At 41.9% G+C, this 12,341-nt stretch overlaps 1 protein-coding gene across 1 annotated transcript; it reads right to left on the reverse strand.

Annotated features, from left to right (window-relative positions):
• Positions 1-3,905: 3,905 nt before the first annotated feature.
• On the reverse strand, positions 3,906-12,060 carry LOC103355895 (arginine and glutamate-rich protein 1-B). Its single transcript, XM_008279846.1, has 4 exons — positions 11,483-12,060; positions 9,312-9,537; positions 6,221-6,304; positions 3,906-5,510 (listed from the first exon to the last, which is right to left on the reverse strand). Exons 1-4 carry the CDS (start codon positions 11,812-11,814, stop codon positions 5,346-5,348), a joined length of 807 nt encoding a protein of 268 aa, XP_008278068.1. The 5' UTR covers positions 11,815-12,060; the 3' UTR covers positions 3,906-5,345.
• Between the last annotated feature and the right edge of the window lie 281 nt (positions 12,061-12,341).

Raw genomic sequence — 12,341 nt, forward strand, 5'->3', positions numbered from 1 at the left:
TTAATTGCGGAAGTCCCATAATGAAGAGAAGGAGAACACATTGGCTCCTATAGGGCTGGTAGAGGACTGTGGTGGAGCACCGGGCAGCAGCAGCAGCAGCAGCGCAGCTCCAGTTCATCCGAAAGGCAAGAGCGCCCACTAGCGGAAAAACCACAGGAGGGTCAGCACAAGGAAGTTAGCAGGAATTCTCTTTCATTTTACACCTAAATTATACTAAATTTTTTTTTTTTTTTTTTTAAACAAATAACTTTTAATTCACGTTGTTTTCTAGCAGAGAAAGAGATTTAAAGGGAAATGTACACGTTTCTTGAGGTTTTTCGAATTCAATAAAGACTCGGCACTCTTTCCACTATACGTTAATGAACATTATTTTGATTATTAGCCTACTAACATAATCCGACATTCAACTGCGCAGCATTATTAACCCTCAAAACATAGTTCACTGTAGTATTTTCTTAATAGCAACGGCACACATTCACACCAGCAAACAGTCAACTAGACTTCTAGTAAACAGCCTCTAATTTAATGAGCGCGCGCTCTCTTTCTCACACACACACACACACTTCTGACAGCTGTATATCACAGCTCTCCGATTGCACGTGTAAAGTTTTCACACGTTTTACGACTTGATTCGATCAGGTCTGTGTTTTTTTCCTTCTTTTTTCCTTCTTCCTTTCTTTTCCCTCCAGACTGCTGCTGCTGCTGCTGCGGATCGAGGCTGTTTGCTGAGCTGATGGCTGATCTAACAGCGGACACTTAACCGAGGAGTCCGAGCGCTGACCCTCTCTTCTCCTTCACGGAATAAACACAGAGGCTCACAGCAAACACTTGGTGTTTATTGCAGCGTGTGTTAAGTCACGTTAATTGAATTGTAAGACGCGTTAAAAGAAAACTCAATCAGTGCATTAGAAGAACAAACGCTTCCTGTGAGACTGCGGCCCCCACGGTACCTTTAATTAATGTTTTACACTATAGAGGGGAAAAAAAATAAAAATCTGTAGTGCTCAGTCGTTATTTAATGCACACAATGTTGTAAAACTATATAGAAGGAAAGTGGCAGGTTTTTTTTTTTTTAAATTGTTTTTATTATTATCATTTTCTTTCCTTAATTATTTTTAAAAATCTAATCATTTAGGTTTGAGCTCAGTCGATATAATTTTATTAAATTTTTTGCTGTAACCGTATATTTAGGTTTTTGTTTGCGTGACAAACCTGCAAATTAATTGTCTTTCTTTATAAATCTCCTCCTTTGCTCTCCCATGTGTCTCAATTAGGTGGAAACACACTTAAACTGTAAATCTGTGAGTTTGACACAATCAAACCTAAAGACAGCCTGGACAGGACTGAAACTGTTGTTACAGTGTCAGAAGATAAAGTAGATTAAATTATAATAATTGGGGAAAAAAATAAACAATGTTGAGTTAATGCAAAAAGTACTGCAAAGTTTAGAACGTGACGACCAATTCAAAGTGATTTTATTATAAAGACGCCGATCTGCGTGACTGAGGGTCTAAACACCTCCAAGACCTGGTGGGTGTCCTGCATGCCCTCACCCAGCTCTCATATCTCTTCTCCAGACATTTAAATAAACTTACCATCAAACATAAGACCCTCCGTTTTTCATATTATTCCTATCTTTCAGGAAGAAAATAAGGTTATTGTTTTTAACCAAGCATCCATATTTATTTCACTATAAAGAAAACAATAACACAAACTTAAAAGAACTTTGAAGCTGCCATTTGGTCCCTGAAACATCTCCGTGTTCCAGTGACACAGCAGCTCCCTGCACAGCCGGATAACGCGGGCATCAGAGGGGCTGAGAGCAGCGCTCAGGCCGCGGCAGAGCGCACCGGGGCGGACCGCCAGGCACCGGGGGCTGCGGTGGCTGTCCCCGCGGTACAGTAAGGACATTCCGCTTTCTTTTAACCGTATTTCTCACGGGCGTTGGTGTGTGACATGCGGGTCACATAGTTGGTGGAGTCAGTATTAGTAATAGAGAATGCCAGATAAATAAGCTTCTGCCTTATAAAGTTCAAAAGACTTCCTAAAAGAAACTAAACATTTTAGTTTTAGCCAAATTCTAAAATGAAGGCAGTTTGGCTGTAAAATTAAAGTTTTATTCTTGTTATTTCCAGTGTATCATAGGCTATTTATTTGCCATGAACAGTGGGGGGAGGAAAAAAAACAAAAAACAGACATTAACACTATTACCAGAGACATGTTCCGACAGGTTCACTTAATAGTCACTAGATAGGCAGCCTACACCTAACACTACTACAACAGCAAGGTTTAAAGAAGAGATGGTTTTGTTGCAGTCTTGCATATGAAACTAAAAGCTGAATTTATCCTAAATTGAAAACATTGACATATATAACATAAGGGCATCTGGTATTCTCACCAAAGGCAGCTGAACAGCAGGTACTGCTGCTCTGGTAAGCTCGCCTCTATTAACTATTTATATATAGCTTTAGATTTAACGTCTACTTTATTTGTGTTATCTAAAAAACCTTGTCAATGCCATGTTGGGGCAAAAACAGATTTCTTAAAATACAACAAACAGTAAAATAAATAAATAAATACATATAAAATAAAAAGGGTATATAGCTAAAAGTCCCACTCCCTAGTTATTTATGCTCAAATTCAGCTCCAGTTTTTGTTTAAATATGGTGTCATTTAAAAATGTCTATTAACACCTTTACTCTCACTCTAACCAGTCAAGTCAGACAGCCTCCCTACCAGAGCCTGGCTCTGCTGGAGTTTGTTTTCAATCAGTTGGGTAATTTGTGAAAGTATTGTAGGTTCTTAACCTCAGCATAGGCTAATGTGTACAAGGTCTGTATATAATGTTGTAGGATCATCCTTAATATTTAAAATTAGTCAGATACATTTGTGTTTGTATAAATGTTTAAGTCACCCAGGTAAACATACATAATAATAATAATGTAGGTTTTTAACCCTTATATTTAAACCTGGTAGGTAAATTTGGAATAGCAATCTTATTTTTCTACTCTTTGGCTCAGGGGCTGTTGTTTAAATGTCCTAGGCCTATATAAATAAAGGGTGATTTGACTTGCCAAAAACTACACATTTCTACAGCATAGTGTTATTAACATGGCAGGGTAAAATGTCAAAAAGTCAGGCTGGGGTTTTAACTTACTTTTTCCCTCGGTACTGCTTTTTGGGGTTTGTAGAGCATAATGGCCACAAGACAATCAGTGTTGTTTCTCTAATGCAGGCTCCAGAATGTAAAGAGTGTAGTAATTCAACACATTAGACATTAATGTTTTCATCCATCGTTGCTTCACCTTTACCCTTACACGTGGCCGTAGTTGACATTTAAAATTGGATTCATCAGTCAGGTTTTTGCCAGTTAAACTGTTTCCAAACAGTACTAAAAGCTGGGTGTAAATTGTTAAGGTGATTTATCATCCTCTTTAATCTGGTGAATCTGAGAGTGAGGCCGTGCCTGCTTGAACCCAGTCAGTTTGTAATGATCTCAGTCTTTGTCACGTCAGCCTTCACATGCTGGAAACGAACCAGCAGCTGCAGAATTCTCAAACTGGAGCTGCCAACTAATTAGGCAATGTTATTACAGGGATTTAGTTAACTTGACATTGATGTATTGGTCCTGCACGGCTCAAGGGTAGAAAATGGATCGCAGTGTGCAATAACCCGCTGACAAACCTCAAGACGGTGCCAGTAATGCCATTAAAATGTGTCATTGATCAGGTCACACTGCTTATTTAAGATGACTGTGTAAAGTGTCTTCAGTTTGAATTAAGGCCATGCCAAACAGCAAGTGAACGCCAGATAGACCAAGTTCAGGTGGGTTTCTTCTACGCGTCTTCCTTAAAACTTCCAGTTGATGAATAACTGCAGTGAGTAAATTAGGAGCATCACACATGTCAGCATTCAATGAATTTATTAATCTGTTCAGTCCCTTGACAATTGGGGGAAATTACATGACAAATTCAAGATCTCACAACATAACAAAAAGTCATTATACCTACCTGAGGTCAGTCCGTCAGTCACAACCACACACAGACACACACTCTCCCACCCACACACACACACACACACATACACACAGGCGCGCGCTCACACTGACCTCAAACCTTGTCTTACCTGAACTTGTGCATCCTCTACGAATCAAGACTTGCCAAATGAGATGCCTTACCCAGTTAATTTACATTGACATAACTGAGGAACAGAACATGGACCGGTGGTCAGCTGCTTTTGTACAATTCAGTCTGGCAGAACAAAGCTTACCATTACTGTGACTTTTTGTTTTATAATCATGGATCATTGTCATAACACAATCTTGACTTGTGGGAGGAGGGAGAGTGGGAGTCAGCACATCACAGCAAGGCTAATAACATTACATCATACAGGAAATGCCCTCTCTCCTCCTTTACCCATAGGCCCCCTTATCAGAGACGACACATATCCTGTTGTAGGTTTGTGGTTAAATCACGGGCAGCTTGGGAATCGGAGCTGAGTTCACCTGCACTGCAGTGGCTTTAAATCTAACAAGAGCTTTAAGTTTTCCTTCAGGACAACATGCTGCAATGTCATTTAGAAATGAAACTACACATGTGGCAGACAAAGATGAAGCAGAGAGGAAAGAAGCTGCAGGTTTATATGGTGTACACGGCATATGGGCAAAACAATTATGGAAGACACAAACTTGTTAGCTGGACGGGAAGTTAACTGTGCTTTTAAAGGCTGTGCAGTGATTTGTTAACACTGCGTCAGCCTCTTTGGGAGTCTTAATTTTTAAAAAAAGAAAAACAGGATAACCACAGGCTAACTCCCAAGCTGCACATGAGTTTTCACACTATGCTAAACTAGACAAAGTCACACATACGCTTCTCTATCAGGACTAGCATTCTGTTGTAGTTTGCTGGCTGTGAAGACGCATATGAAGAGCACAGGCGCACAGCTGCTCACTGATACACCAGAGTTAAGACTTAGGGGGCAAAGGACATGTTACAGCATTCTACATCAAAAGTTCAAGTTCCCTAAAAATGAAAATAAAACCGAAAAAATAAAGCACAAACAAGAGTCATCTGTGCAGTGGGCGTGACAAAGGATGGAGAGAGCAGACCAGTTCCTCAAGGGCGAAGAGCTGCCTCCTCTTCAAGACCGGGAGGGACAACGTGGGCCTTCACAGGAACAAGCGAGTTAAACACACTGGGTTGTGCCCCTTTCCTCGGCCTTCCTTTAGCACTTCCAAAACGAAGCGAGCATTCCACAGAGGAGGAGGAGGAGTGGGGCAGAATGAAAAAGAGAAGCTGGATGGGGATGAAGGCAGGGTGTGACATGTCGACGAAGAGGGACCAGTGTCATTCGGTGGCCTTGAGGGAGAAGGAGAGCTTGGGCCTGGACTTGCCCTTGCCGAGGATAATTTTCTGCTCTTCCTTCTGCTGCCTCTGACGGTCCTGCTCCAGCTTCATGCGCTCCTCATGGATCTTTCTCTGCTCCTCCACAATACGCAACTGCTCCTCAGCCTGTTGAGCAACAGCAAAAACAAGGTCAGACAAGGCAAGGAAACAATATACTTAAAACCTTAAAGCCTACAAACTGCTGGCATTTATCCTTGTCCTCTCAGAAGATCCAGCATTACAGTGTCTGCTTTACTCCCCTTGTCTATGTGCAGCACTTTAGTATCGTCTCAGCTTGTACAACTCAAGTCTGAATCAAATAAGTTCTGGTTTACAAATTATTTAGACTGAAGCTTATGTAGCCAACAGGAGGAAAAAAAGCCTTCTGGCTTGTTAACCACAGCTGATAACCATCAATTCTAAGCTACCCAATAGCAGCAGTCCCCTGCCAAAGGACTATTAAGTTATTCAGTAATGTTAAGTTATGGTGACAGCCTTAAAGTCCTGCTCAGTACAGATTTGCAACTGTTCAAAACTGACATAACAAAGCACATAAAGCAGATGTGTGCACAGGAAATTTGATCAGTAATATTTCAACAAAAATGTGAAATACAAATAATGCTCCTATCCACTTAAAAATTGCTGGGTTTCAAAGTTTCTGACAATATCAAAGTGTAGTGTGAGAAAAAGTAGCGCTAGTCGTTTAGTATGCCATCAAGGCAGCATGCAAAAGCTGCTCAACTGAGTTATAACTTTGACAGAAATTGGAAAAATGCATCTAATAAGAGGTGAAGGTGAAAAAGCAAGAGTGCTGCCACTCTGAGAGCAGGGCGTACCAGCTTGGCCTGAGCCTCGGCAATCTTGCGGTTATTCTCCTCCAGGATTTTTTCCAGCTCCTCCCGCTTAGATTTTTCTTCCTCCTAGATGGGTGACACAGTGCCATGTTAGCGCACGAACAGGCCACAAAGCCTTTGTGCATACTTACACACTCGCCATCTAATTGTTACAGATACAGTCACCACCAGCAAGCATTCACAAACACACACAAGTAACACAAGTAACTCATTACACCACAGAGAAGTTTGTCTAGCCTCTCGCACATGACCACACTGTGGCATTCTTTGCAGTCAGCCTGAATTCTTTTAAAAATACATAGATGCAGCAAAAAGCATAAAGGTACTGTGGGGGGAAAATGAACTATGTTTTTTTCCCCCTCCCTCTACTGCTGGTAATACCCTCATTGGAAAAATAAAAGCTAAGCTACACCTAAGGCACTCACTGCATTATTGTGATAGACATTAAAATCTTAAGATAAAAATTCAAAAAATGAGAAACCCACTCATCACACTCATAAATAGAAGACAGATATAAATGACAGACAACACAGTCTAGAAGAAAATGCAATTTTTTAACATCATTATAAGCAAGAGAAAAAAAGGATACAAATAAAGGAGGGAATAATTTTGGCTCACCAATGTACGTATACCTACGCATTTTCCTTGCCTGTGTACCTACACAACTGGTGAAAGCATTCGGCATTAAACGGTTGAATATTTACTGTCTCGTCCGGACTGTGTGGCCCCTGCAGAGACAGAGAAGCGCTCCTGGGGTGGGTGGGTGGGTAGGTAGGTATGGGGGACTCTGCCATACACACCCGCGGCATTCCTCTTTATAACTCTGATCTCTGACTGCTTAGCCTGCGCCTGCAGCCGCAGCTCGCATTCATTTGTTTTGTTTGTTTTCCTTTGCGTTAGAGTGGCTCAGTCCCCACTGAGTTGATAGCAGGGTGAAGGAGAGTACAGTACAAAGTGGTGTCTGTGTGTGTTCGAGGAGGACCGGACCACGGTACACTTACAGTACAGGACACAAGTCACGGGTGAGCTGAAAGGCTGCAGGCCAGCTCAGGTCAAGTGCTAGTTAGGAAGGTGGTGAGTTGTGTTTCCAAAATAAAAACAACACAAATGTATTTACAAATAACAATATCAAACTTAGCAGCAGCCCTACAGAAGAAGCAAGTCATGAGTACAAAACACAGCACATTCGTTTGTCTAGGGAGAAAAGGTCTTCAATTGTATTAAATAATGAATATTAGAAAAGAAAAAAAAAAAGATATATATAAACAGATGAAGGTTAGCTCAAAGGTAGTTAACCTTGTCAAACAGGAAACGTAGTTGTCCATCATTATGTATCCCAGAGCAGATGCCATCTAATAGAAGATTCTCAAAACAAGGACTGTTAAAAGAGCAGGTAGGGGGGATGGTACAGAAAACCTGTACAGGACAAACTGTCTGTGAATTAAACAAATGTGATTAACATTTCTACACATCAAATGTGACTTAAGTCTGAGAGTAACAGAGACAGAAAATCTCCTCTCATGTTTCATTAACTCCTACTAAGAGTAAAGCGTGGACTGGGGTCTTGCCTTGACTCTTATTCAGCTAAACATGTCAAGGCAGACCTTGACCTTTTGGTTTTTCAAGAAGAGTCTTGCTAATCCTACCAGTCCTGTAGGTAAACAGTGTTTAAGACAGAGAATGGGAGATCTAGAAAGAGCAGAGTAGTAGCGACAGAGCAGAAGGCAGGACAGTTGTGACTGAAGATATCCAACTACGTAAAGGAGGCATGCTCGGACTACATTTCTCAACCTATTAGTACCAAGCCAATGGCTGCTCCCTGTACAAGTCAGGGTCACTAAGCTTTAGCTGTCCCTCTCATTCCCAATACATTATTACTGTAGCGTAAACAAACGCCCTTTTTCCTAATGATGCCTGGGGAGGTGGGCACAGGGTTTGTCAGACAGCTGTCCACTATAATCTCTAAAAAGAATGAAAAAAGCAGAGTTCTAAGTGTAGGGGAGCCTGGGAAGGTTCATCTGAAAACTGCATAATAAAAGGCCATAACAGGATCCAGCTTGATTACAACTTGACCTAAAAGCTGCCTCATCTGATACATTGGAAAGTATGAAATAGGAATTTTCAAAAAGAATTTTTGGCATTTAATAAAAGCTAAGATTTTTTTTAAAAATGGCCGGTGATAGACAAAGACAGTGACTATAAAACAGAAGCATCATCTTAAAAAATGAAAAGTCCTTATAACTAAACAACAGAGATGCTTACACACATAAAATTAAAAGATTTAAACGAACCAGAGAAAAAATAATGATGAAAAAGATCCGTACATTTGTGGTAGCCCTGCCATGGTAAAACTCTCACGCGCAAGTTAGGAAACCCCTCAAAGAGTCAATAATTACAACCCTTGAAGCCTTAATTGTCAATTCAAACTCCAACTATGCCGATGCTGTTAGAAATACAACTTCCATTACGTCTAGCTTCTAGCTAACCTGGAAGCGGCTCAAACAAAATAAGGTACACAAGTTTCTGTATTCTGATTCATTTGTAGTCATTTTGTCCACTGCATAACTGAACTTTAATGTATGATCAACCTAATGTCCCGTATTTGCAATTGTGAGAAATGACCATAAAAATAGTAAATTAGTTACATTGACGGCTAATTTTTATTTAACAAGGACATTAGGAACTTGTATAGATACAGCTCAGTAGATAGACTATGCTAGATTGGTTGACTAGTTAAGAGATACTCAGACTGGCATGGTTCCCTTTGCGCTCTACCTTGTTGTATATGTTGACAAATTCACAAAAAAAACCTCTACTCTTTAACACATTATTTCTCTGCAAGATGGCCTCTTCCAGGCTCTGCATCTCCTTTCCCTGCAGTGAAACTTGTGCCATGGCTGGGTTACTTTCTGAAAAGTAAAATAAGAGAGGGGCTCCATCCCTTGTCCCAACATGTTCCGTAGACAGGCACCAGTCAGAGTGGGTGAATAGGGGGAAATGGGGACGGGGGCGTAAGAGGTTGGGGAGGAGTGGAGGGAATAGAGAGGCTGCGTTCCAAACGACCGAGCGTTACCTCTCTGGCCTTCTGCGCTGCCAGCTCGGCCTGCCGCTGCCTCTCCAGCTCCTCCAGCAGCTGCCGCTCCATGATGCGCTTCGCCTCCTCGACACGCCGTAGCACCTCCCGCTCGATCTCATCCTTCCGCTTCTCCAACTCCTCTTCCACCCGCTTAGCCACCAGCTCCTCCACTCGCCGTGCTGTCTCCTCTTCGATTAGTTTCTCCTCGATTTCCTGCTGCCGGCTGGATGATGGTGCATAAGAAAAGATATCAGGAGGGAAGGTTTTTATGAAATATGAGCTTATTTATCCAAAAGATGATGTGCTCATATAGCAAACGTAATAAAAAAAACACTAAAACAAGAACAAAAGGAATTTGATTCAGCAAAGAAGTTCATCATGTCACTCTATATCAGCCAGTCTAAAATGCACATAGTGCTACTGCCTAGGAAACGTGCACACTGGTGAGTGGCAAGACAACAACAGAATTTGATTCAGTTTTACTTATACAGCGCAAATTCACAACATGTCATCTCACAGCACTTTACAAAGTCAGCTTACAAATTTTAAACAGAGTGCCCAACAATCTAAAGTTGCCTTTGGATTCCCTATGAGCAAGCAGTCACCAAGTTGTAAAAGTTGTTGCAGCTGCATTGACCTGGCAAGATGAAGACCTGCAAAGAACAGGTGTTTACTACAGCCTGGGCAACGTTTTAACCTCCAACATGCTACAAGTACACAACACCTTTGACCAAGCTCATTATCTACAATAAATGGCAAACAACTTGTGTTTTCCCAAAGGCAGTCAGAGCATTCCCAAATGTGTGGAGATTCTGGCTTTTTCTACAGCAACAGTGAATAAGCCTGTTCTGTTCAGCAGCAGCCTGAAGGGTTAATAAAGATGGAGATCACCTGTCATTCTGTTTACCTGTTGAAAATGCTTTTTTTTCCCTCCAGCTGCAGTGTGAACAGGCACTTAGAACGAGTTGGAAGATGTGCTGTCACATCATTCCTGGCACAACTGTAAACACACACTCTACCCTCCCTGGATCTGGTTTCATTTTGTCAGCCACTGGGAAACCAAAGACTTTATTGAGCGGAGGCCCGTCCATATATAAAAAGTCTCTGTGTCTTCATATTTACATTTCTATGCCTGTTTAAGTGGCCCTGTGGCTATTAAGCAGCAGGTTAGAAAAGAGTCACTCAGGACACCAGGTGTGGGGCAGCAGCTCACATCTCAGGTATCTGCTTGCCTCTGGCAACCACGCACACTTACACAATAGCAGCTTTCCCTGTCCGACAGATAGAATCTGCCAGGAGACAATAAATGAGCTGCAGTCATTATGAAAAGCAGGCAGTTAGGTGTTTTAAAACACAGCAGTGATGGGGCTTTACTTCTATCAGAACCTCCTGAAGCAGCTACTTCCCTGTTATCCAACTTGGTGTTAGAGCTATCTAGCTTGAATCTGTAAATGTCATAGAGGTAAAACGCTGGAAGGTTAACTGACAGACCTGCACACGACAATCCTGCCACACTGCATGCTTACAGTTTGTGAAGTGGTTAAGGGTTCTGATACATGTAATATGCTTCACTTCATGTCAGACTATGTATGACTCAAAAAGTTTATCTGTGCCTGTAACTCAAAAATGTGTACTAGAGCTGCTCAAAACTGATCACTGTTTGGCTTTCAATGCAATAAAGAGCACACTGAGTTTAAAATAATGTGATGAAAAAAACAGGAAAGGTAGTTTACTATATGGTTTCTATGTTCTTATAAAATTGGAAACTCTAAAACCGCACAATATGTCATGCTCAAAACAGCTCCATGATGTGCAAAAAAAGAGTACAACATTCAATTTTCCATATGTTCTTTATCCTAAAACCCAAATTTCCTCTGAATGAATCAAACCTGAGGAGCAATCCAGCTGAGAAGGTGAGCTGTTCCCTGCGGTGCTGCTGTCTGACAGCACAACAATGTTTCTGTGCAGTCAGGGCCTGTACAGCCTAACCAGCTGACGTTAGCATGCTTTTGCAGCCACATAGCATTAGCTTGCTAGTGCAAAGAGCTAACGTTATCTATACGACTGAACGCAGCTAGCCTAGCAATTAGCTTAGCACATCTTGCAGTTTAATAGTGGCGACATTATGTAATTTTGTTTGCGCCAACTCATTGATTAAATATACTCACATTTTCCTTTGCCTTTCCATCTCGGCCTTTCTTTCCTCCTCCTCCTTCCTTTGCTTCTCGTCCAGGGCATTTCTCTTGCTCAGCGTCCTGCCAAAGATGTCGATGCGCTCCGGCGGCGAGGCTGCTCTGTCTCTGCGGGAAGAGGCTGTGGTGGACCGGGACCGGGAGCGAGAATCTCTGCGCCGATTTCTTTTGGATTCTCGGGACTTGGACCGTTTCTTGGACCTCTCCCTGTCTCTAGACCGTGATCGAGACCGGCTCCGTTTCTTACTGTGCTTGCTGCTTTTGGAGTGTTTAGACCGGGACGAGCTGCGGCTCCGAGAGCGGCCCATGTTAACCACCTCCACCAGTCGAGCGCTTGCACCAAACTACTGCGTCTTATGGTTGATATGTGTAAGATATCAGGAACTCCGCCGCGCCAGATCCTTTTTAAACTTGTTATTTACAACAACCGATCAAATTGCTTCAGCGGTTCTTTTTCTTTTTGAGAAACAATCATTCGAAACTGCTTGTTATTTTGCCCAACTAACTCGCAATATAGAAAGATGGCGGTTTGACCAGTTTGTAGTTTCCCAACATGCACCGCGGCTTTCGACATTTTCCGTCGGTCTTCGGGATTGCCCACTGAATCAAGCGCCCTTACATCCAGTGCAGACCCTGAACGAGGTATATGTTTTTCATCATGTTGCACATTGCAACATTATAAATGCAAACTAGGGTAACATAAAATTCCCATTCATAAGTGGCATGGCTTCCTGCCTAGTTGTCAGATGAGTGTTTTTGTGGGCAGATGCATAACAGCCAGGGTTTTCCTTACCCCAGTAGACTTAGTTCAAAGGCAACAAGAGTTGAACCAAAG

Source organism: Stegastes partitus, unplaced genomic scaffold, assembly GCF_000690725.1.
Source record: "Stegastes partitus isolate 25-593 unplaced genomic scaffold, Stegastes_partitus-1.0.2 Scaffold172, whole genome shotgun sequence".
NCBI classification, from domain to species: domain Eukaryota; kingdom Metazoa; phylum Chordata; class Actinopteri; family Pomacentridae; genus Stegastes; species Stegastes partitus.